The 21,379-nt window shown below is 56.1% G+C and overlaps 9 protein-coding genes across 9 annotated transcripts; 5 read left to right on the top strand and 4 right to left on the bottom strand.

Annotated features, from left to right (window-relative positions):
* Window positions 1–67: 67 nt before the first annotated feature.
* BCV69DRAFT_282334 (hypothetical protein) lies at window positions 68–3,715 on the top strand. Its single transcript, XM_025492320.1, has one exon. The coding sequence runs from the start codon at window positions 112–114 to the stop codon at window positions 3,466–3,468; it is 3,357 nt and encodes a 1,118-aa protein (XP_025348775.1). The 5' UTR covers window positions 68–111; the 3' UTR covers window positions 3,469–3,715.
* Window positions 3,716–4,677: 962 nt separating this feature from the next.
* BCV69DRAFT_238666 (cyclin-domain-containing protein) lies at window positions 4,678–4,893 on the bottom strand (the record flags this gene model as incomplete). Its single annotated transcript, XM_025489966.1, has 1 exon — window positions 4,678–4,893. A coding segment is annotated over one exon (216 nt), but the record flags the coding sequence as incomplete, so codon positions are not given.
* Window positions 4,894–5,020: 127 nt separating this feature from the next.
* Window positions 5,021–6,486, bottom strand: BCV69DRAFT_175880 (hypothetical protein). The gene has a single exon (XM_025489535.1). It carries the CDS (start codon window positions 6,009–6,011, stop codon window positions 5,274–5,276), a length of 738 nt encoding a protein of 245 aa, XP_025348773.1. The 5' UTR covers window positions 6,012–6,486; the 3' UTR covers window positions 5,021–5,273.
* Window positions 6,487–7,447: 961 nt separating this feature from the next.
* Window positions 7,448–9,954, top strand: BCV69DRAFT_282332 (hypothetical protein). The gene is made up of 4 exons (XM_025492319.1): window positions 7,448–7,905; window positions 7,986–8,996; window positions 9,077–9,651; window positions 9,759–9,954. The coding sequence occupies exons 1-4, from the start codon at window positions 7,758–7,760 to the stop codon at window positions 9,873–9,875; spliced, it is 1,851 nt and encodes a 616-aa protein (XP_025348772.1). The 5' UTR covers window positions 7,448–7,757; the 3' UTR covers window positions 9,876–9,954.
* BCV69DRAFT_290115 (NOC3p-domain-containing protein) lies at window positions 9,921–12,471 on the bottom strand (the record flags this gene model as incomplete). Its single annotated transcript, XM_025493697.1, has 6 exons — window positions 9,921–9,959; window positions 10,105–10,412; window positions 10,461–10,680; window positions 10,798–11,501; window positions 11,586–12,206; window positions 12,228–12,471. The coding sequence occupies 6 exons, from the start codon at window positions 12,469–12,471 to the stop codon at window positions 9,921–9,923; spliced, it is 2,136 nt and encodes a 711-aa protein (XP_025348771.1).
* Window positions 12,472–13,276: 805 nt separating this feature from the next.
* Window positions 13,277–16,817, top strand: BCV69DRAFT_258934 (putative PRP2-RNA-dependent ATPase of DEAH box family). Its single transcript, XM_025490650.1, has 2 exons — window positions 13,277–14,283; window positions 14,363–16,817. The coding sequence occupies exons 1-2, from the start codon at window positions 13,335–13,337 to the stop codon at window positions 16,603–16,605; spliced, it is 3,192 nt and encodes a 1,063-aa protein (XP_025348770.1). The 5' UTR covers window positions 13,277–13,334; the 3' UTR covers window positions 16,606–16,817.
* Window positions 16,818–17,080: 263 nt separating this feature from the next.
* Window positions 17,081–18,885, top strand: BCV69DRAFT_282330 (cysteine desulfurase). Its single transcript, XM_025492318.1, has 2 exons — window positions 17,081–18,441; window positions 18,584–18,885. Exons 1-2 carry the CDS (start codon window positions 17,327–17,329, stop codon window positions 18,642–18,644), a joined length of 1,176 nt encoding a protein of 391 aa, XP_025348769.1. The 5' UTR covers window positions 17,081–17,326; the 3' UTR covers window positions 18,645–18,885.
* Window positions 18,765–20,009, bottom strand: BCV69DRAFT_175785 (hypothetical protein). The gene is made up of 5 exons (XM_025489534.1): window positions 19,837–20,009; window positions 19,610–19,752; window positions 19,376–19,499; window positions 19,232–19,238; window positions 18,765–19,132 (listed from the first exon to the last, which is right to left on the bottom strand). Exons 1-5 carry the CDS (start codon window positions 19,920–19,922, stop codon window positions 19,085–19,087), a joined length of 408 nt encoding a protein of 135 aa, XP_025348768.1. The 5' UTR covers window positions 19,923–20,009; the 3' UTR covers window positions 18,765–19,084.
* A 140-nt stretch (window positions 20,010–20,149) lies between these two features.
* Window positions 20,150–21,337, top strand: BCV69DRAFT_282325 (RING/U-box). The gene is made up of 6 exons (XM_025492317.1): window positions 20,150–20,403; window positions 20,543–20,587; window positions 20,696–20,729; window positions 20,813–20,883; window positions 21,025–21,110; window positions 21,227–21,337. Exons 1-6 carry the CDS (start codon window positions 20,293–20,295, stop codon window positions 21,237–21,239), a joined length of 360 nt encoding a protein of 119 aa, XP_025348767.1. The 5' UTR covers window positions 20,150–20,292; the 3' UTR covers window positions 21,240–21,337.
* The last annotated feature ends 42 nt before the right edge of the window (window positions 21,338–21,379 follow it).

Genomic DNA, 21,379 nt, shown 5'->3' with positions numbered 1-21,379 from the left:
CGCCTGGAGCGGAAAGAGAGACACACACCCCTCACGCACGTCCTTCGGCTTCCCTTCGGCTCCACCACCAACTGCTTCCTTCACTCGTCCATCGTTGCTTCGAGCCTCGTCATGGATGAGACAGAGACGCAGGCTCAGGCAGCCTCGACGTCCGCATCTCACCACCAGCATCGTCCATCAATCTACTCCCAGCTGCTCCAGCTTCGGCGGACCTTTGGCGAACTCCGTGACGTAGCCAGGCCCGAGACCCTGCACCTCCTAGATCACCGTACTGTCCAGGCTCTGGCTCCGGCGCCGGGCCTATCTTCTTCAACCCCTTTCGGCACGGCGTCACTCAGCAGGAGCGACTTCGCGGACAAGGTCGAAGGCGTACGCCAAGCTGCCCATGCCTGGCGCAAGAAGGCAGTAGACTTGCGTAACGCCAACCTGGTAGATCCTTCTTCCTCTTATACCTTTGATCGATACATCTCTCTCAACAAGGAGAAGGCACAAAACGTTGCCCAGCTAGAGTCAAATCTGCAGCCGCTATGGGAATTTGAGAAGCGACTAGGCGGAGGAAGGATAGGGGAAGATGCGCTCTACGGTGCCTCGACAAGGCCGCTTCCTGCGGTCTTACATGCCGGAGCTCTTGCGAGCTCGGAAAGTACCTCAGTGATAGGTCTGAAGAGGAAGCGCCAGGCAGCAAGTCCAAGTACATCTCCTGCGCCCTCTCGCTCTCGAGGCGAGGCCGTCAAAGTCCTGGGCTGCCTGGCCGCTGCTCTGGAAGAGCTCGCTCGAGCATTGGGTCTGGAAACCTTTGCAGAAGCATTCGCCGACTCTACCGCCGCTGACGATCCCAAGGAGACTTCGTCGTTGCATACCCATACTCTGACGCAGGGAGGTAAGCTCATCGTTCTAGATGTAGAGCTCGGCCTAGAGGCGTCGATTGGGAATTCGGAAGCTACCTTTCAGCCTACTACCAGAGTCAAGCTGTCTTTTACAAACCGGACAAATGTCAGCTACACATCCCCCCTCAAAGAAGGAGAAGAGGCTGTGTACGGTAACACTCGCATAGCTGAACTATTACGAAGAGATGTAGAAATGCTGGCGAGGTTACTGTTTGGTCTTGCGATAGACGGGGAAGAGGTTGTTGGAACGATGGAGACGTCTTTGGAGGAGGCGAGCCTACTCTTGGCCAGGTCCCACTTCAACCGGTATCGCACGAATCTTCTGCGACTTTTGAGACTGGATCGTCTCAGTTCAGTCAAGACAAGCGAGCAAGGCGATCAGCAGGGCCCTGCCGCGATCCTTCCGTGCGATACCTTTGCTGCTCTACATCAGGTTGCGAAGAGCCTCGAGGACGCCAGCAGTAGTGAATGCAGGGGAAACGTATCGCTCAGCGAAGAACCTCGTGATGCAGCGCGCGTCGGCCACGGTATGCCCTTACTCCATACTGGTCTCGTAGGCTTTTGCATCGTCTACGATATCAAGGGAGGCAGCAGCGCCAGTATGACACATCTGGCTGAACGCAGAGGTCTCGTTCCGATCGACGGACAACCCTGCGACAGTGAGCTGTTCCTCCTTGATGTGGCCATTGAATCGCAGAGCCTGAGCCTCTCAGCCGGCACCACTGATCTTGGCAACAGCTTTGTTCCAAAGGCCCTCTTTGCTTCCATTCCCGAAGTGGGGAGCGATATCGGCTTCGTCGCCAAGCTCAGCCCGTCGGTGCTCTTGCCGCGACGTCTGGTCACTCGCGTGGCCAACATCGTCGGCCTGCCCACAAGCGAGACGTCGTCACTACATTCGACTGACCCTGTGGCCCAGGGCGAGAATAGGAGCAGCGACTACGGATCCATTCTCGGCCTGGGCAGCAGTCGCAAGTCCAAGAAGATCGCAGGCGTCCGAGTAAGATATCAATCCAAGCGCACCAAGAGTACTGCAGAGGACAATGCCTTGCTTGTCTCATCGATCCCTTTCCAGACCTTGCAGCAACTATACTTGGTCATTGAAGTCCTGCAGGAAGCAAGCGCTGTCCAGAGATTGATGCAAGGTCTCATCCCCACTGTCGATGCTCCAGAGAAGGACTCTGCGAGACTCGGCTCAATCAGTCGCTCACTCACCGTAGAAAGAGCAGCGGCGACTGTCTTCGACGTCAATCTGACAGACGTCACGACAGCAAGAAGCAACGCAACCGCATCAGCCTCAGAAGTACCTCGATTTGCTGTGTGCCTCTCGGCGCGCATCTCTGACCCTGGGACCGGACGTTTCTTCGGTCTTTCGTGCTATATACACCGCGACGCTGGCTGCAAGGACGGATATGGCGTCAGTGGAGGACTGACTGACACTCTTGCCCTAATGGGCGGCGCTGCTCCGAGAGCAGATGGAGCGGGAGCGGGTCAGAGAGGTCGAATAGACTTCCCCAAAGACCTGAAGAGTGCAGTGGGAGCAGCCCTGGCACAAGAGGCAGACTTGAGGAGGGCGGCAGAGCTACTCCTGCAGTGGGCGTGGGAGACGATTGACGGGCCCGAGGAGGGTAAGAGTGCTGAGGACGCTCAGCAGGCTACTGCAGCCGGTCTTGGCGATGAGTCGAGCAACAAGCCCAGTACGAAGCCAGCCTCGAGCATGATGGAGGTGGACACTGACGATCAAGACGGGCGAGCAGCAATTTCAGCGGCCTCGACCGGCCTCAATACTCCTGTAACTCAAAGTGCCGACGGGGACGTACCTGTCCCCGTCCCCGCACCTCCGGCCCAGCTTCGTCGTCACTCCTCGCGCTCCTCTCCTCTCAGCCCACGGACAAGCCCCAAGAGTACCCGTCACGCAGAAGCTGCCGCTCTCGGCCCTGCGTCTGTCAACGCCAATGCCAATGCCAACATCGACGCGCAGGACGGGACCACTGCAAGCAGGAGCACAGACGGCTTCGCGGGGACTCTATCGCCTCCAGGCGGCGAAGCCGCATCCACAGGCGCAACCGCAACCGCAACCGCAACCGCAACCGGCAGTAGCAGCATTTCCTCTCGTCTCTCCCCGATCTCCATCTCCACTACCATGGCTCCTGCGCCTGCCACTAGCCCTATCTCCGCCTCTGCATCCGGTCTTTCCTCTGCGTCCGGTCCAGCATCAGCGACCCGCACAACGCGCCGTCGCTCCTCGCGCGGTCCCTCCACCCCTTCCCCCACGCGGGGAGTGAGCATCGGCACCTCGCACCATCAGACACGGAGGAGGTCGTCGCAGCAGCGTGCTAGTGGCAGTGGGAGTGGGAGCGCCAGCGCCAGCGAGGTGGGAGGTGGAAGGGGTAGGACACATTCGGGAGAAACGGACGTGGCTACATTGGGCAATTCCTCTGCCTCTGCTTCTGCTTCAGGATCGGGATCGGGAGCGGGATCGGGGAGCGCTAGAATGACTCGCAGGGCTAGCGCGTTAGCGAATGCGGGCGAAATTGAGGACGTAGGGAGTGAGGGAGTGGTACAGGGAGAGGGAGAGGAGTGAGAGGTGAGAGGTCAGAGGTGAGGGCGTGAGGGCAGAGGGCAGAGATGAAGACTGGTACTTCGCGCCTGGTTGAAAAATACAGTACTGCTGCCCGAGGTAGGGAAAGAGGGGGTCAATCAATACAGAGTACTGTAGATAGGCCTACCTACCTCGTTCGGTCCCTTGTCACCGTACAGTCTTTGAGTCGTAGGAATCTCTACCGATCCCTCCCTCTTTCTCACAAGCGCAAATACAACGTACCACACACACATCAGACTCCTGCCCCACGTCTGTTGCGTCCACACACGGGGCAAAAAGTGTCAGTGTGATGGTATTACAAGTAGGTAGGAAAGGTCTCGACAAAAGAAAAGGAGGAAAAGCGGGCAGCGAATAGGGAGCACCGAGGTGAGAAAGAGAAGGAGAGGGAAGAGGGAAGAGAAGTGGTGGGATGAAGTGAAAGAGGTGTCGCGCGGTAGTCGCAAGGATGAGGAGGAGGAGGAGGAGGGAGAGGAGGACAAAGTCGGATATTGAGAAAAGGGGGACAAGTACATTCGCTGAGTGCGACAAAGAACAATCGAGGGGAGAGGTGGAAGGAGGAGGGTGTTCTACAGAGGGGAAACGCGACAAGGAGGGAGGGGGAAAGTGCGACCAAAGTGACGACAGGAACAAAGCCCAGGGTTACTGCGCCACTGCAGGCCTAGCACTGAAGCTAGCCGCGTTGCGCACAAAGCTCCTGTGCATGGGGTAGGGTGCCGGAGGCCCACCGCTCCTGGTCATCGCAGAAGTCATCGCAGCAGCTGCCGAGGTCGCATTCGCGGTCGCGGTCACGGTCGATTTCGGCTGCACCTGCGCATTCACCGGTGTGGGCGTTGGCTCCTCATCCTGATAGGTGCAAGGGGAGGAAGCGATTGACGCGCCCAGAGGTGGACCATGCTGGCTCTCACTCGCATCGACGCACTGTGACAGCGGGTGGGCGAGAGCGACAGCGATGGCTGGTGGCGCGCTGGCTGCAGCGAAGGAGTCGTGTGCGTGCAGGCCAGCAACATCATTGGAGTGACTTCGGGCGAGGAGGCTACGTCCCAGCTTGGGTGTCAGGTGTGCGGCGGCGGGCGTGGGTGTCGATGAACGAGAGGAGGAGCCGGAAGCTGACGCCTCAGAGGAGACAATGCCTGCCGACGTGGCACTACGACTGCTGCCGGGGCCGAGGACAGACGTCCTCGTCGCCTTGGCGCTCGCGAGTCTAGCCGTCCAAGCCTTCCACTCTTCGTCCTTGACATTAAGATCCCACTGAATGCCAGCGAGGAACTCCCTCTCGACATTGGCCAGCTCCTTTACCGGCAGGCCAGTGATCTTGGACCATGCTCGGTTAGAGAACGTCTTGTCCTGAAGGAACTTGGCCGCTACCATGATCGAGGCGAGGAAGATGCGACGCGAGCACAGGAGGGGGTGAAGGGGGTAGCTGCCGCGGGTGACAAGCTCGGCGGGGGAGACACCGAGCTGGTTTGACTCTTCAATGAGTAGTGCTTGTCGCTTGCGAATGGCAGGGCCACAGCGCAAGCAGTAGAGCAGGGCGGCTTGAAGTGTCGAACAAGAGGTGCGACTGCGTCGCAATGTCTCGCGGACGAAGAGGTGAAGAGTGAGACCACCAGCGGCTGTGCAGGGGATCTTGCTCTCAGAAAGGGAGAGGGGTTGGAACCACAGGGCATGGATGGTTTGCAGAGCAACACCTAGGAAGCGTCATAGTAATGGGCAGAAGGGTGAGACTCGACACTCATGTACCTGGCAAGGCGACTCTGTGCGAAGGCAGACGCAAAGGGGTGCCCGACCTATTGGAGGTACTCACCGACTAGATGATCGACCATAGCCTCTTTGATCACATCCGCCCTCCCCACACCTCCCTCGGCCGCGCTACTGCATCCATTGATACTGTTGGGACCTGACACGGTGGATGGCGGCTGGTCGATCTGAGAGAGCACCGGCCTTTCGGGAGTGTTCTCGTGACTGTCCAAGCCAAAAGCCTGGACTGCGTTGTCTAGACTCGAAAGTTCCGCATCCGACTGGGGGAAGGAGGAGGATGCAGATGAGGAGGAGGAGGATGGCTGAGGTGGCGGCACTGTCGCACCTTCGACGCCTTGTCGACGAGCGGAGGCGGCACAGGCAGTCTCATGTCGACGGCAACGAATCGCCTTGCGCTTTGCAGCGGTGGGCGAAGGGCAGCCACGCTCGGAGTCAGACTCCTGCGAAGATGAAGGTGGGGAAGGGGGAGTGGATGTGGCTTGGGTTGATGATTGTGAGGATGACGACGACCATTGTGACGATCCGCCATCGTCGGACGGTGGTGAATCGCTGAACGATAGCGGCGAATTGCTTCGAGATCGCTTGCCACTGAGGCGTGACGATGAGCTCGATGCGAATGGGTGAAGGTACGGAGCTCGGATTTTTTCGCCACCGGGTGACTTGCCAACTCCATAGGAGAAGGCGTCACCGGCGAGCTCATCCGAGCTCAGCGGAAAGACGGGAACAGACGCGAGCCATTGCCGTTCCGATTCCATGGTAGGTGGCATACTGGAGGTTGTGTCGTCCGCCTAGATGGACGGAGTTTCTGAAATCGTCGAGAGGTCTCGGTAGCCCAATGTCCTTTGGAGAGGATGTTTAGACTACAGATTGACACGAACGTCTGGTGACCAAGTCTTTGTTCAAGATGCAGCTATCGACAAGAGGAAAGCCTGCCGACGGGTAGATGTCTTGACCAGAAATGCGGGGTAGAGCCTTGGCGCGACGTAGCGTGACAACTTGACGAGTAAAGTACAGCCTCAAAGTATGTGGGTTGTGAGATGCGCTCTTTTCAGAGATAGAATATCACACCCAAATGGAAGTTGCAATGGGGGTTGGTGGAAGCTCTTGCGATGATCCGAATGAAACGTCGGAAGAGTAATTTGAGCCGTTCGTTTGTGTGTGCGAACGTCCAAATGAACAACGGGTGACCTTTAAGGACTAGACCAACGAGGTGTGGGAGACCGGGTGACGCGCCTAGGCAGCGACAAAGGTGATGACCGAAAGCGACGCCAGGCTGATAGACTTTGAGCGTGGCGAAAGGATCCGGTCAATCTTAGATCGGATGCAGGTGGTGTCGAAAGTGATACGAGGACGAGGTGATTGAAAAGGAGCTTGACGCAGAGTAACGCTCAGTCGATCAGGCCTAATTTGAAGTTTGACTTTCTTCCTTGCGTGTGATAAGGGAGGAAAGTGAAGCAACAATGAGGGACGATCGAACGTGTGTATACCGCTTTGCGTTGAATAGATGGAGGCGAGGGGTCGAGTAGCCTACTCTTCACGAATGGCGATGACGAGGTTGGTATAGTGGGAGAACATCTTGGGCAAACTTTGTTGTGTCGGTGGTTCGAGAGTGTGTAGTAGTCAAGAAGCCAAGGAAGTCGATGATGGCATACAACGACTATGGTGCAGGATGACTAGGATCGCAGCAGCGAGGTGGCGAAGCCGTCACAGGTCGCTCTCAGTGGCGTGGGCTGAGTGGGCAGGTGTCTTGGCGGAGGGTGGTGATGATGAGGATATGGACGTTGCGGTGGTGAGTCAAGCCGTCGTCGAGGGAGATTGCGTGCTGTGCGAAAGTGAATTGCAAAGCTGCTCTCCTTCGAGTGGGTATGGTTGGTAGGAGGTGAGGATCAGCGACGGCGGCCTTGGGTATGACTAGGCTGGGCGATAGAGTCATGCGGACAGGGTCGTGGCTGCTGCCTTGGCTGTGGCTGGCTGCCTGCCTGCCTCTGTCTGCTTGCCTGCCTTTGTGCCTCACGCCACTCTCGCCGCCCGCCCGGCCCCTTGTCGAGTCAAGCGGCCAGTGGCGTGCCCATCCGCCTCGGGCCGGAAGCCCAGCTGCCACTCCTGCTCCGCCCCGGGCACATCCGACCAGGACACTGTGACTCACCGCCCGCGCCGGGCCGACTTTGCGCGCGCAAACGACTGAGCATCCATCTCGATCGATCACCTGCCTGACTCCCCGCGCATTGACTTCTCCCGACGACGACAACGAAGACCCAACGTCGGAAACGGAGGCAAGGGAGCTTCCGATCCTCGACGCGAACAGGTGCACGGACGCTGCGAATGAGTTGGCGGCAACGAGAAGAACGTCGAGGGGCTACATCATCATCGTCATCCTTGTACACCTCCTCCATCAACGCCGCAGAGCATACATCTTGCCGTAGGACTTCGACTCGTGGCAGCCAAAGGCCACTGCGTTGTCGTGGGCACATTGACACTTCGTCACCTCATCTTCTTCCAGACAGTCGTGCACTATGGCCTCTACTAGGCGCACTTCGTCCCCGTTGCCTAAGAGTCTACTAGGCTCCTTGACCGTCCTCTGCTCCGTCGCTATCTTCCTGAGCTCGTCCGCCATTGCTCAAGCAGGCAGCGAAGCTCAGCTGAAAGGAGTGGCTCCCCAAGGTAAGGAGAAGACGATTGATGTGCGGTCATTGATGTCCAAGCGCTCACCTTCAATGTCTACATCTCCCTTTCCTTGCCAGACCTACCCTTGTATCGGCCTCTTCAAAGCAACCCTTCGCAATGGCAATGTCTTGATGGTTCAATATCCATACCCTTTGCAGCAATCAACGATGATTACTGCGACTGCCCCGATGGGTCAGACGAACCCGGCACCTCTGCCTGCAGTGGAAGCGTGGTAGGAGCAGCAGGGGGACAGAGGAACGCTACCTTCTACTGCGCCAACGAGGGTCATATCCCTGCCCGCATTCTTTCCGGGAGAGTCAATGACGGAATCTGCGACCCTGAGTGTTGTGATGGCTCAGACGAGTACGACGGCAAGGTTCAGTGCCCGAACAAGTGCGCTCAGGTTGGTAAGGCGTACCGCAAGCAAAAGCAGCAGCAGGAAAACATCAAGCGCGCCGGCTCAAAGATCAGGGCCGGCTACATCTACGAGGCAAAGAAGCAAATCGAGACACTTCAGGCTGAGATCACTGCACTTGAAGTCGAGGTCGAGGTGGCCAAGGAGAATGAGGCTCGCAAGCAGGAAGAGCTTTCGAGAGCTGAATCTGTGGGCGAGGCCATCATCGAAGAGAAGAAGAAGAGTCCTCTCTATGCTACTCTCAAATCGCACCAGAATGGCATCTCCGCACTCCTTGATCGAGAGAATGAGCTCAGAAAAGAGCTGAGGAAATTGACGGACCTACTCGACGACCTCTCCTCTGGCTACAATCCCAACTATCAGGACATGGCCGTCAAGGGAGCAGTCATGGCCTATCGCTCCTGGCGCAGAGGTGGAGAACTTGACGCAGAGGACGATGATGAGGTAGATGAGCCTGAATCTGTCGCAGACAGTGAGAATGAAGGAGATGAGGCCGAAAATGACGAGGCAGTGAGCTCGCCAGGAACAATGGAGGAGAACATCAAGCTGCAGAAGCTAATGGAGGAAGGTGACTGGCCGAGGAGCAAATTGAGGGACATGGCTGCCAAGGAGACGCTTGAGCTCATGGAAGATGACTTGACCAAGGGTGCAGTCGCTGATCAAGAAGGCCTCCGTGAGTATTGCACTCCCTTGGCCAACCTGTGAATAGCGCTTTGATGCTGATCAAGCCTTGCCCCGTTGCCGGTTCCACAGTCTTCCGCCTGCACGAGTACCTTCCTGAGCCGCTAGTGCCCTACATCGACTCCTTCGTCGACAGCTTCTTGGACATTCTCCTCAAGACCAACATCATCTCCGGCGTTAAGCGCAGCAAGTCGTCGTCCTCAGCCGGCGGTACCGAGTCCGCCACAGTCACTGCCGCTCGACAAGCCAAGAACGAAGCCTCTCAAAGCCTACGCAAGCTCAACAACTCTCTCGACCAGAAGCGCAAGCAAGTGGAAGCAGACCCTGCCAAGTATGGTAACGAGCTGGAGTGGAAAGCCCTCGAGGGCAAGTGCATCGAGAAGAACATGGGCGAGTATACGTACGAGTATTGCTTCTTTGGCCACACTACCCAGAAGCCCAACAAGGGTGGGTCTAATGTCCGATTGGGCAACTTTGATCGATTCCAACCCTTGGATGAGAGTATCACCCATGATGGAGATAGAAAGGAGGAGTTTTTCAAGAGGCAAATCTACCAGAGGGGACAGAGGTGCTGGAATGGACCTGAGAGGAGCACAATCGTCGATGTACAGTGCGCCATGGAGAATGCTGTACTGGACGTCTTTGAGGTGAGTACTAGTCAGGAGTCTCCGATCGAGAAGACGAAGATCTGCAAGATGTTGACTCACCGCCTATCTATCATGTCCCTTACGCGCACACGCACACGCAACTACAGGCTGAAAAGTGCATCTACTCGATGAAGATCAGTACACCTGCCGTCTGCTACCCCTCCGGCAACGAGACTCCTCTGCGGTCCGATGGCCCACCTGTACCAAAGAAGGACGAGTTGTAGGCAATGGCGAATACGGACAGTCAATACAATGGAAGAAGATGACGACTATAGCGTGATAGGCGAGGGCTTGATGATATTGCTGATCTAAGTGATACACACGTCTTACTGACAAAGCTGAGATAGAAACTGGTTGACTGACTGACTGACTGACTGACTGACTGACTGAGTAGATACCTCAGCTCTGCCACGCCAAGATCGCAGCCGCCGCCCCTGCCACGTCCTCATTAACATTCTGTGCAAGCAAATGCAGCTCCCACGCCACCTCTCCCGCACCCAAGGGTCTAGCCGCCTCAACATCTTCTCCCAATGGATCATACCGTCCATTCTTTGCCCGATCCTCTGTATCCAGTAATGCCTCCAATTTGGGATCCTTACCAATCATGGAGCGTACCACGCCTAGTAGACGTAGAGCTGTATTGGCAGGAGTGTACAGAGCGCAAACGAGCATGCGCTTGACAAAGGCTGCGGAGCGCTCCGAAGGGAGCTCGCTCAGCCGTGGACGTAGTAGGCAGAGGTCTACGGCGCGCAGAAGCAGGTCTGCGTCGGTACGGAGGAGATGTGTGTTTCCCTGAGAGGAATTGGCACTGGGACTGCTGCTGTTGCCTGTGGTTTGGGCGATGGACTGGCCTACGACGATGGGGACCTCCTCGATGGAGGGAGAAGAGCAGAGTGGGAGCATCACCGAGTAGAGATGACCCACCATGTCCGAGAGATCGATATTGAGTGCTTCTCCCTGGCCGCTCAGAAGCTCAAAGGCAGTCACTAGACACAAGAGAGCCTTGCGCAGATCGTCTTGCACGGGCTCCTGTGCCAGTAGCGCCGCTGCTGCTTGGCCGCCCTCCTCTTCCTCTTCGCCATCATCGACCAGTCCGCCTAGAAGTTCGACATTGCGAGCCAAAGCATTGGCACGCGCTTCCTCGACGTGTTTGCGGAGCACAGCCAATAAGTCTCGGAAAAAGTCGACGTTGACGCGGTGGGCAAAGCGAGCCAGACCCTCTAGCGCAGCTCCAAGTAGCGGCCCCGGTGCCTCGTAAGCCTTGAGGATGGAAAAGTAGAGGACAAAAAGGAGCTTGAGCGTCTCCGTCTGATTGCGGTCTCTCTCCTCCTTGTCAATCTCCGCCTCGGCCTCCTTCATGTCTCTCTCGGCCTCTTTGACCTCGCGCATCTTCTTCACCTGAGTCTTGCTCAAGTGCTCCCCTTTGCCCTTTCTCACATCGCGAGGCTTAGCCTTGCCCTTGCCCGACTGGAACTTCTTCTTGTTCGCAGCTTCATCCGAATCCTTCTTGACCCGGTCGGCGTAGACGGTTCCTGAGCGTCTGCCGCCCAGCTCATCTTTGAGTCGGAGGTGGAGGAGGATGTTCAGCACCTTGGCGTTGATCTTGTAGTGTCGCTCCTTGATCATGCGGTTCAGCAGGCGCACTACCTCCAGGCTCACTTCCCCGCCAAGGTCACGCTTCAGTACTTCGATCAGGCTGTCTGCGCAGAGCTGCGAGTCGGCACTCCAGGACCGACGAGAAAGCTGCGAGACGAGGGCACCAGTGAGATTGGTACGATAGTTGAAGTGGGTTGCTCGTGTCAGAAGAATGCTCATGGATCGCAAGGCGATCGAAGAGATTTGCGATTTGTCTGTGTGGAGGCCGAAGATGAGTTGAAACGAGGTCAGCCTCTCGTGACACCTAGCTGAGCCTCACTGGACGAGCCGCAACTCACCTCTCAAAACCTTCTCGCAAGTCTCTAAATGTGTCCGATAGACGTCTACAAGCCCCTGCTCGTAATCTCGCCTCCTCTGCGTCTCCTGATTGACCTTCTCCTCCTTTTCTTTTTCTGTCAGCGCCCTGATCCTGTAGCCCGGCAGCACATCTACGTAGACGGCAGTCAGAGACAGCAGTGCTGCTCCGCGAATGGCATCGTCCACCTCGATCTTAGTAGGCAAGCCCTTTTCACGTGCCATAGAGTCGTGCTCCGGTCGAGCGATTGTGCTCTGGGCGAACACAGATAACCGACGAAGCAGACCGATTGAGACCTCCGGGTCTCCTACAATGTCTGTCGAGAGCCGGGCAATCTGCTCCCTGGCAGCAGCAACTCGAGCGCTCCTAGGCTTGAGCAGCATGATCGAGTACGGGGCCTGTAGACCGAACCGAGCTCCACTGGTGATCGTCGAGAGTGGCTGCTGTTGAGCTCGCCTTTGAGCTTCCAGCTCTTCCAGATCCTCTTCCTCTTCCGATGAGGGAGCGTCCGCGACTTGCACTGCATGGATTGCCCTGCTCTTCTTTTTCTTCTCCGGCTTCGCCGAAGTTGAACCTTCCGAGCTGTCGCCCTCGCTGTCGTCATCTGTCCATTTGCCCTCTGTACCTCGCACAGGCAGCCTCTTCCGCTTTGAAGTCTGCGCTTCTTGAGCCTCCTCGGCCTGCTCTCTCTTCCTCCTAGCCTTCAACCTCTCCTCGTGAAGCCTTTCAGCCTTATCACCTCCGTCTTCGCCGTCGCTCGACTCATCGTTACTCTCATCAGAGAAGGAAGCCTCGGAGTCGAAGTCATCATCAGAGGCGAGGTCTGCAAAGCCATCGTCTTCGTCACTCGATTCGCTCGCCCCCTCCATGTCCGTGCTCCCATCATCACTGTCGTCTTGTGAAGGTTGCCGTCTGCGGTCGTCTCGCGAGGCTGAGCCATTCTGGTCGGCTCTTTGCGCCTTGCGCTCGGCCTTCTTGAGCCTCGCCTCTTCCGCTCGGGATCTAAGGGGGCATACGTGGTATGGAAGGCGAGACGTGAGCTGACAGGTCTAGCTGGATTTTTATCGGGTCGCTCTGCTACTTACCTACTGATAGCCTTCTTGTCAAGGTTGAGGAGGAAGTTCTGTGCGCCACTATCCACAGCCTTGGCCTTGCCTTTGTCCGTACTAGGCTTCCTCTGCACCACTTCGTCATCTTCTCCCTCCTCCAGCTCAGACTCCGAGTCTGCCCCTGCGCCAGCCATATCCTCGGCCTCCATGGCTGCTCTCAGGTCCTCTTCTCCATCACTGTCTTCAGTACCTGATCCATCTTGGAGGCTCTTATGCTTCTGCATGAGGTGGTCGCTTGCATCGGAAATATATGCCTTTGGGCCTCTTTGCTTCTTCTTCTGGCTCTTGCCGGCGACTGGTCCATTGCCATTGCCCTTCTTGGCAGATGAGGCAGCCGAATGCGACGAAGGCTTCTTGAACTTCTTGAGCTTTGCTCCCATCTTGGCAGCTCTGCGTCGGGTAGGAGTAGATGAGGATGCTGTGGTAGCTTCGATGGGAGCCAGTGGTGCTTCCTTTCCTCTTTCCTCTGAGCCAAAAATCTCAAATGTCGTCTCCGCTCCGCGTCTGCCGTGGGCCGACTGTGCCATTGCTCCCTTCCGTACAGTCTGAGCAGGCTACCCTCTGAGCCACATCCTTCTTACCTCGCTACATCGCCAGCCATACTCATCCCTCGCGGCCACCATATGGCTCCTTCAGCCTCTCCTGAGGTGCGCCGCTGGATAGGTGACCACTGCATTGGATTGTATGGCCAGTCCAATAGCGTCATCGTAGACTTCGTCTGGGCCTCTGCCCTCAAGGCAAAGTCAGCCACCGACCTCTTCCACTCCCTCACCTCCCTCGATCTTCCCGATACACCCGAGGCGCATAGCTTCGTACGACAGCTTTGGGCTAAGCTCCCGCAAAACCAGATCTCCGCAAGCTCTGCGCAAGCTGGGTCCAGCCGCGCTGCCGCTCCCGGTGTTGGAAGCGCAGCCCAAGATGCTTCAGGCGCCTCAGGATCAAAGCGGTATGGGCTGCTAGTTGACGATGCTGGAGAGGAACATTTGGCTATCAAGCCCGAAAAGAAGAAGAGAAAGAAACTCAAAGACGAGGCGTTGGACAGATCGCTAGACAAGAAGTTGGCGATCGATGGGGAGGCCGAGCCGGAAGAGGACGAAGAGAAGAAGCTCGAGCGCGAGAGGCTGAGGGATCAACAGGAGCGGGACGAGTTCGCTGCTAGGATGCGAGAGAAGGACAAGAGCTCTACGAAGAAGCTCGTAGAGGATCACTCGAATGCTAAAGTGAATCCTGAGGCAGCCGCTCGACGTCTGCTGGCAGAGGATGAGAAGGCGCGGCAGGCTGCGATGCCCAACTTGCGAGATCGTTCGCGTCAGGAGTACCTCGCCAAGCGGTCGCAGCAGCAGATTGATCTGCTCAGACTGGAGATAGCCGAAGAAGAACGCTTCTTCAAGGGAGTCAAGCTTTCGAAGAGAGAACAAAGGGAGCTGGATTACAAGAAGGAAGTTTTGCGTCTGGCCGAGGAAAGGGAGAGGATACAGGATGGAGACGATGGCTATGCGATGCCCGAAGACTACATTACGGAGCAAGGGAAGCTGAGCTCTAGGAAGAAGGAGGCAGCGCTCTATAAGAGATGTGAGTCAGATTCAGGTGGAAGATTGGGAGACATCGCATCGCCCCTGCTGACGCTGTTTCCCCTCCACACTCTATACAGATGATGATGCCAAGGCCGAGAGAAACGCGCAAGCAAGTCATATCACAGATGTGGACCTCTTCGAGAAGGAGCAGATCGATCGCTCTCGGATAGTGGTTGACAAGTCTGGCATGTCAACAGGAGAAGCCGGCGTCGAGGCTGGAGAGTACGACTACGTATTTGATGAGGAGCAGACCATCAAATTCGTCATGGACTCTGCCAACAAGCTCAACGGCAGTATGAAGCCCGAAGACATTGAGCTACAGAAGCGGATAGCCGATTCCGAGGCAAAGGCCAACTCCATTGAAGAGACGAGGAAGACCTTGCCCGTCTATAAGCTGCGCGAAGACTTGATGGATGCGATTGCGCAACATCAGATTCTCATCGTCGTCGGAGAGACTGGCTCGGGCAAGACTACCCAGCTGCCCCAATTCCTCCACGAGTACGGTTACACCAAGGGCGGAATGAAGGTGGGCTGTACTCAGCCGCGAAGAGTTGCGGCCATGAGTGTTGCAGCTCGAGTGGCCGAGGAGATGGGCGTCAGGCTCGGTCGAGAGTGTGGCTACAGCATTCGATTCGAGGACTGCACGTCCGAGGATACCGTAGTCAAGTACATGACCGATGGAATGCTCCTGCGAGAATTTCTGACTGAACCAGATCTCGGTGCCTACTCAGCTTTGATGATCGACGAAGCTCACGAGAGGACGTTGAGTACGGATGTCCTCTTTGGTCTAGTCAAGGACATCGCTAGATTTCGGCCGGATCTCAAGTTGATCATATCCAGCGCTACGCTGGACGCGGAGAAGTTCAGCGAGTTCTTCGACAATGCCCCGATCTTTTACGTCCCCGGACGTCGTTTCCCCGTCGATATACATTATACCCCTCAACCAGAGGCGAACTATCTGCATGCAGCAATCACTACGGTATTCCAGATCCACACTACACAACCGCTCGGTGGCGACATCCTGGTCTTTCTCACTGGTCAAGACGAGATTGACAGTGCAATGGAGAGTATACAGGAGACTGCATACGCTCTCGGCAAGACGGTCCCTGAGCTCATCGTCGCTCCGATCTATGCTAATCTGCCGAGCGAGATGCAAGCTAAAATTTTTGAGCCCACGCCAAAGGCCGCAAGAAAAGTCGTCCTGGCTACCAACATTGCGGAGACTTCTATCACCATTGAGGGTGTCGTCTACGTGATAGACCCCGGCTTTGTCAAGCAGAACTCATACAACCCAAGGACCGGTATGTCGTCTCTGACTGTGGTCCCCTGCTCCCGAGCCGCCGCCGACCAGAGGGCTGGTCGAGCTGGGCGGGTTGGTCCAGGCAAGGCCTTCCGTCTCTTCACGAAGTGGGCCTTTCAGAACGAGCTCGATGCTAACACGACTCCTGAGATTCAGCGGACGAACTTGTCAAACGTCGTGCTGCTACTCAAGTCGCTCGGAATTAACGACATCCTGAACTTTGACTTTCTCGATCCGCCGCCGACGGATACTCTGATGAGGTCATTCGAGCTCCTCTACGCCCTGGGCGCCTTGAACGACAAGGGCGAGTTGACGAAGCTTGGCAGAAGGATGGCCGAGTTTCCCATGGACCCGCAGCTATCGAAAGCGGTCTTGGCTAGCGAGTCTTACCGCTGCACAGACGAGGTCTTGTCAATCGTCTCGATGCTCTCAGAAAGCTCTGCTCTCTTCTTCCGACCCAAGGACAAGAAGCTCCACGCAGACAAGGCTCGCGCGGCCTTTGTCCGGCCTGGTGGGGATCACTTTACACTTCTACAAGTGTGGTCTGACTTTGTCGAGAATGGCTTCTCGCATAGCTGGTGTATGGAGAACTTTGTTCAGCCAAAGGTGCTGGGTCGAGTGCGAGACATTCGAGATCAGCTAGCTCAGCTCTGCGAGCGAGTCGAATTGGTCCCCGAGTCGAATGAGAATCCCGGCGATATCAGTCCGATCCAAAAGGCCATCACCGCGGGTTTCTTCATGAACTCGGCGAGACTAGGCGGCGACTCCTATCGGGCGATCAAGCAGAATCAAACGGTGCATATCCACCCTAGTTCATGTCTGTACCAACACATTCCACCACCGCGGTACCTCGTCTACTTTGAGCTAGTGGAGACGTCGAAGAATTTCATGAGGCAGGTCATGGAGATCAAATCTGAGTGGCTGCTAGAGGTGGCCAAGCACTTTTTCAAGAGGGAAGAGCTGATGGACGACAAGAGCCGTAAGCAGATCAAGGGCGTAGGGATCAGCAGCGGCGCGTAATGATTGTATTGGTCTCGTCACCCCCACACCCAAATGTAAGATCAGAAGGAGGCAGTGCGCCTGTGCCATTGATAAGCAACCCAACTGCCCTTTCCGATGCCGAGTTGCGCGCGGTGGTGACTCTCCAATCGCCGAGGCTGAGCAATGAGGCCCCGCCCGGCGCGAGGACGTCAGGATTTATCAAAGGGCCACCCCCTCGTCCGTCCGTCTCTTACCGCCATCGTCACCCCTCTTTTGTAGCACTGATATTAAGATCATGATTGCACCATCAGTACGACAGGCGCTCACCCGCAGCGGTGCATCTACTGCCGCATCGTCTTCCTCGTCCAAGAGATTGGCTGGAAGCGCAGCTACTGCTGCAGCAGCCTCGTCACGTTCTGTCGCACCTGCGCCACTCGTCGCCTCGAGGGGATATGCAACACCGAGCCGTCCTCAGCAGATGGCTCAACCGGTAGATGTGCAGCCGACTGTTAGGGCAGGAAGGGGCAGCACACAGCGCAAGAGCTCGGGATCAGGCTCTCACAGAGGTGAGTGATTGCGAATACCCGGAGAAGGTGTGAAACATGCTGCTTGCTGACTTGCTTCTGCCATCCTTCGCGCCACTTTATCAGGTCTCGTTGCTGACATTCTGGAGTCATCTCCCAAGCATCAAGATGCTAAGCGTCCTATTTACCTCGATGCCCAGTCCACCACACCAGTCGACCCTCGAGTGCTAGATGCCATGATGCCCTTCTACACCAACCAATTCGGTAACCCTCATTCCAAGACACATGCCCTTGGCTGGGAGTCAGAAGAGGCAGTCGAGAAGGCTCGTGAGCACATTGCGGAGCTCATCGGAGCAGATCCGAAAGAAATCATCTTCACATCCGGCGCCACCGAGTCGAACAATATGGCTTTGAAGGGTGTGGCCCACTTCTATGGTAGCAAGAAGAACCACGTCATCACTACACAAACGGAGCACAAGTGTGTGCTGGACTCTTGCCGTAAGCTGCAGGACGAAGGGTTTGAAGTCACCTATTTGCCCGTCAACGAGAACGGTCTCGTCAGCGTAAAGGATGTGGAGGATGCTCTTCGACCCGAGACGGCCGTGGTCTCGATCATGACGGTCAATAATGAGATTGGAGTGATCCAGCCCATTGAGGAGATTGGTCAGCTGCTCAAGACAAAAGGTGCAGAGCTGGCCAAATCCAAGGGTCTGAGTGGGAAGCCATTCTTCCACACCGATGGAGCACAAGCGGCGGGTAAGATTCCTCTGGATGTCAACAAGCTCAATATTGATCTGATGAGTCTTTCGTCGCACAAGCTTTACGGACCAAAGGGTATGGGAGCCATCTATGTTCGCAGGAGACCTCGTGTGAGGCTCGAACCTATCATCAATGGAGGAGGTCAAGAGCGAGGTCTGAGGTCCGGCACGCTTGCACCAGCATTGATCGTTGGATTCGGAGAGGCGGCAAGACTGGCAAAGAGGGAGCTCGCTTATGATCACGCCCACGTCTCTGCACTGGCGAAGCGTCTCAAGGACAATATTCTTGCCGAAGTGGATGAAGTGCTGATCAATGGTGACCCTTCGGGATACCCAGGGTGCACCAACCTCTCCTTCAAGTACGTCGAAGGCGAATCCCTCCTAATGGCACTCAAGGACGTATGTCTCTCCTCTGGATCCGCATGCACATCTGCCTCTCTGGAGCCTTCCTACGTGCTAAGGGCACTGGGTTTGGACGATGAGAATGCTCACTCGAGTTTGAGATTCGGGATCGGTCGATTCACCACAGAGGAGGAGATTGACTATGTCAGTCAGAAGATCATTGCCGTGGTGAACAAGCTCAGGGAGATGAGGTGAGTTTGAGTGGTTTGAGCGCTGAACACTGGAGCAGTCGAGATTGCATGCATTGCGTGCTTCCGACTCTCTAGGGGTATCTATCCTGTAGTGACATTGTGCTGACTTTCCTTCTCCCTTCTCCTGCTCCCTTCTCCTTAGTCCTCTATGGGAGCTCTTCCAGGACGGCGTGGACCTCAAGACCATCGAGTGGTCCGGCTAGAGGATCGACTCATTTTGAGCTCCCCCCAAGCCAAGCCGAGCCGAGCCGATCGATGGCCTGTCCCCTGGGGCAACTTTCCCTACCTAGTATCACAGCGGCGCGCTCTATTTGCCCTGTCCCCTTTTTCTGTATAGCTTACAATGCTGCGATGAGATGCGACGGCGACGGCGATGGCCTTGACGAGTAGTCTTTGTGCAAATTGGGTATCAATCTTCTCTTGTCACTTGAATCGACTCGTGTGCGCGTGCGATTTGGATGTGGGTGCGACCGGCGCCTGTAGGTCTTGTGCCAAGGGGGGCCCAAGCTTGCTTGCTTACTAGCTAGCGAGCTAGCTAGCCAGCCACTTAGACCTGTTCAAAGGTTTGCCAGCAATCCTGCATTGCGGGTAGTCTGTCGCTGATCCTTTGTCCGCAACTGGAGGAGCGATGGGGTCATGGGTATCAATAGGACCTAATTGCGTAGGCCAGCACTGTACAAATGATCGAGTCCTGCAGGTGAAAAGGAGGAGCGGGAGGCAGATCAGGGTTGTCAGAGCAGACTACCCTAGAGGTGGTGCAGTGCAAGACAGGCCGCTCGATGCTACTCACGTTAGAGCTGGTAGGAGAAGGTCGAAGTCCGCGCGAGATTAGTAAAGGGATCCAGTTGGTCAGTCTCTCTTCTCCTGCGCTACCTCCTGTTGTGAGCCTTGAGCAGAAACCCCCATTCGGCTACCTCGTCTTCATCAGACTCACAAGGTCTCGGCAACGACTAGGTCTCCCTCTTCCCAGTGACAACTCGAGTCTGCCCTTCCTCCCTGGCCTAGATCCTCTACGAGCTGGACTTGCACAATGTACTTGAATCCTCTTGGGGCGATTTCTGCAAGGGAGTTAACGAGGAGGGGGGGAAGGAGAATAATGAAAGAGTAGGGATGAGACAGCTGTTCCTCGAGATTGCAAATGATGTTTGGTGTGGTATAAACGACTGACCTAACATTCTCCCCTTGACTGCATCTGCCACACCCCGCGAGAGACGCTTCATCCTCTCCCGATCTGCCTTGTCCCATGTCACTGCCTGCAGTCTTGAGGGCAAGAGAGTCTTGAGTGTTTTCCGAAGTGGTTGGGGGTCGAATCTGTACGTGGAGAAATTGGTAAGAGGAGTGGGTCAGAGCTTTTCAGGGGAGAAGGAGAAAGAGGCGAGGGTGCATGAGGCTCACTTGGGTCTTGGTGAGCTGGGTGCTGATCGCGCGTCGACGGATGAGCTTGAGCTGCTGAGGTGGGCTGGAGTAGGCGTGCTGGCCATGATTGAGGAGGAGGAGGTCGAGACGATGTTCTGGTAGGATTGGAGAGCAAGGACGATGATGAGTCTCCTCCCCTTGGATGCTTGGTGGTACCAAGGTGTCAGTATCACTGCTGCACCTGCGTCCTTCTCTTTCCGTCGGAGTCTGAACGCAACGAAAGCATCGGCCACCCACTCAGTCGGTACTCATTCATTCCACCCACTCACCCTTACCAGCACAACCTCGAGTCCTCAGCCTCCTACCTAGCCGCTTCAGCTCAACAGCTAAGAGTACGCCCGTCCCTGTTAGCACATAAGCATCAAGACGCACCTTGCAGAGAGTGTAGAAGCAGGCTTGATCCCACACTCTTTCAAAAGCCAAGCCAGTGCAGGGATGGCTGACCCAGCAACGGCCACTTCCGCCTCGGCCTCGGCCGCTTCGGCCGGTACAAAGATGGACGTAGATACTCCGGCGAGCAAGTCTCAGAGGTTTCAAGTAAAGAAGGTGAGCAGGGGTGGTTTCGCGGAGCAGAGTCGATGTCTCCACTGCCGTGCCGGTGGTGGTGGAGGCGATGATGAGTCCCTAGAGGTGAATGCATGCTCACCTCTATTGCTTCTCCCTCCCTGCTTGCCCACATCGGTAGTGGAACGCAGTCTGTCTCTGGAGCTGGGACATTGTAGTCGACAATGTGAGTATACCTTTCCAGATGTCCCCGACTATCATCGTGGCAAAGTCCCTCGCTCAGGTATGAGCTCACTGTGATCCCCCTCACCCCTCTGGCCAATCTACTCGACAGTGCGCCATCTGCAGGAATCACATCATGGACTTATGTGAGTAGACAGAGATTCCGATGGAACTGCAGTGAGGTTCTCATATTGACTGAAGACTCCCGCATCTCCAATCACACCTATAGGCATCGAGTGTCAAGCCAATCAAGGTAGCGCCACTAGCGAGGAGTGCACCGTCGCATGGGGTCAATGCAACGTGAGTCCACACAATTCAACTCTCATTCCTTCCCTGTCTCCCTGTCTCCCTCCCTTGCCTCCCCCACTTTTGTACGTCAGATTACTCACCTATCTCCTCCCGCCCACTCCACCTATCCACAATGGCCTACCTCCACTGCAGCACGCCTTCCACTTCCACTGCATCTCACGATGGCTAAAGACTCGTCACGTATGCCCACTAGACAACCGAGAGTGGGAGCTCAACAGGTGAGTACTGAGGCTCGTGACATAGAGGACAAAGGCCTGTGTCGAGAAGGGGAGCTTGGGGACCTCATGAAATGACTGACGCATCTGCCTCTCCCGATCCCCTCTCCTACAAAAAGATACGGTCGTTGAGGCTTTTGCCTGCAGGCTGCCATATTCCCTCTTGTCATTCCTCGACAAGGTTCACATACGTCTGGATGCCTTCTACTGGACCTGCCCGCCTGCCTGCTAGTCAGTCAGTCCGCAAGCCCCCATTACTTCAGCCCTCGATT

This window comes from Pseudomicrostroma glucosiphilum, assembly GCF_003144135.1.
Source record: "Pseudomicrostroma glucosiphilum strain MCA 4718 unplaced genomic scaffold BCV69scaffold_5, whole genome shotgun sequence".
Taxonomy (NCBI): Eukaryota; Fungi; Basidiomycota; class Exobasidiomycetes; order Microstromatales; family Microstromataceae; genus Microstroma; species Microstroma glucosiphilum.
This window is presented reverse-complemented; position numbering and strand designations above follow the sequence as displayed.

Coding starts and splice junctions, on each gene's coding strand:
- BCV69DRAFT_282334 (XM_025492320.1), top strand. CDS start 112: ATGGATGAGACAGAGACGCAGGCTCAGGCAGCCTCGACGTCCGCATCT.
- BCV69DRAFT_175880 (XM_025489535.1), bottom strand. CDS start 6,011: ATGCCACCTACCATGGAATCGGAACGGCAATGGCTCGCGTCTGTTCCC.
- BCV69DRAFT_282332 (XM_025492319.1), top strand. CDS start 7,758: ATGGCCTCTACTAGGCGCACTTCGTCCCCGTTGCCTAAGAGTCTACTA. Junction 8,997..9,076: donor CGCTGATCAAGAAGGCCTCC/GTGAGTATTGCA, acceptor CCGGTTCCACAG/TCTTCCGCCTGCACGAGTAC. Junction 9,652..9,758: donor CTGTACTGGACGTCTTTGAG/GTGAGTACTAGT, acceptor ACGCAACTACAG/GCTGAAAAGTGCATCTACTC.
- BCV69DRAFT_258934 (XM_025490650.1), top strand. CDS start 13,335: ATGGCTCCTTCAGCCTCTCCTGAGGTGCGCCGCTGGATAGGTGACCAC. Junction 14,284..14,362: donor GGCAGCGCTCTATAAGAGAT/GTGAGTCAGATT, acceptor CACTCTATACAG/ATGATGATGCCAAGGCCGAG.
- BCV69DRAFT_282330 (XM_025492318.1), top strand. CDS start 17,327: ATGATGCCCTTCTACACCAACCAATTCGGTAACCCTCATTCCAAGACA. Junction 18,442..18,583: donor AACAAGCTCAGGGAGATGAG/GTGAGTTTGAGT, acceptor CCTTCTCCTTAG/TCCTCTATGGGAGCTCTTCC.
- BCV69DRAFT_175785 (XM_025489534.1), bottom strand. CDS start 19,922: ATGGCCAGCACGCCTACTCCAGCCCACCTCAGCAGCTCAAGCTCATCC. Junction 19,753..19,836: donor CCCAGCTCACCAAGACCCAA/GTGAGCCTCATG, acceptor CTCCACGTACAG/ATTCGACCCCCAACCACTTC. Junction 19,500..19,609: donor AGTCAAGGGGAGAATGTTAG/GTCAGTCGTTTA, acceptor ACTCCCTTGCAG/AAATCGCCCCAAGAGGATTC.
- BCV69DRAFT_282325 (XM_025492317.1), top strand. CDS start 20,293: ATGGCTGACCCAGCAACGGCCACTTCCGCCTCGGCCTCGGCCGCTTCG. Junction 20,730..20,812: donor GAATCACATCATGGACTTAT/GTGAGTAGACAG, acceptor TCACACCTATAG/GCATCGAGTGTCAAGCCAAT. Junction 20,884..21,024: donor TCGCATGGGGTCAATGCAAC/GTGAGTCCACAC, acceptor CCTCCACTGCAG/CACGCCTTCCACTTCCACTG.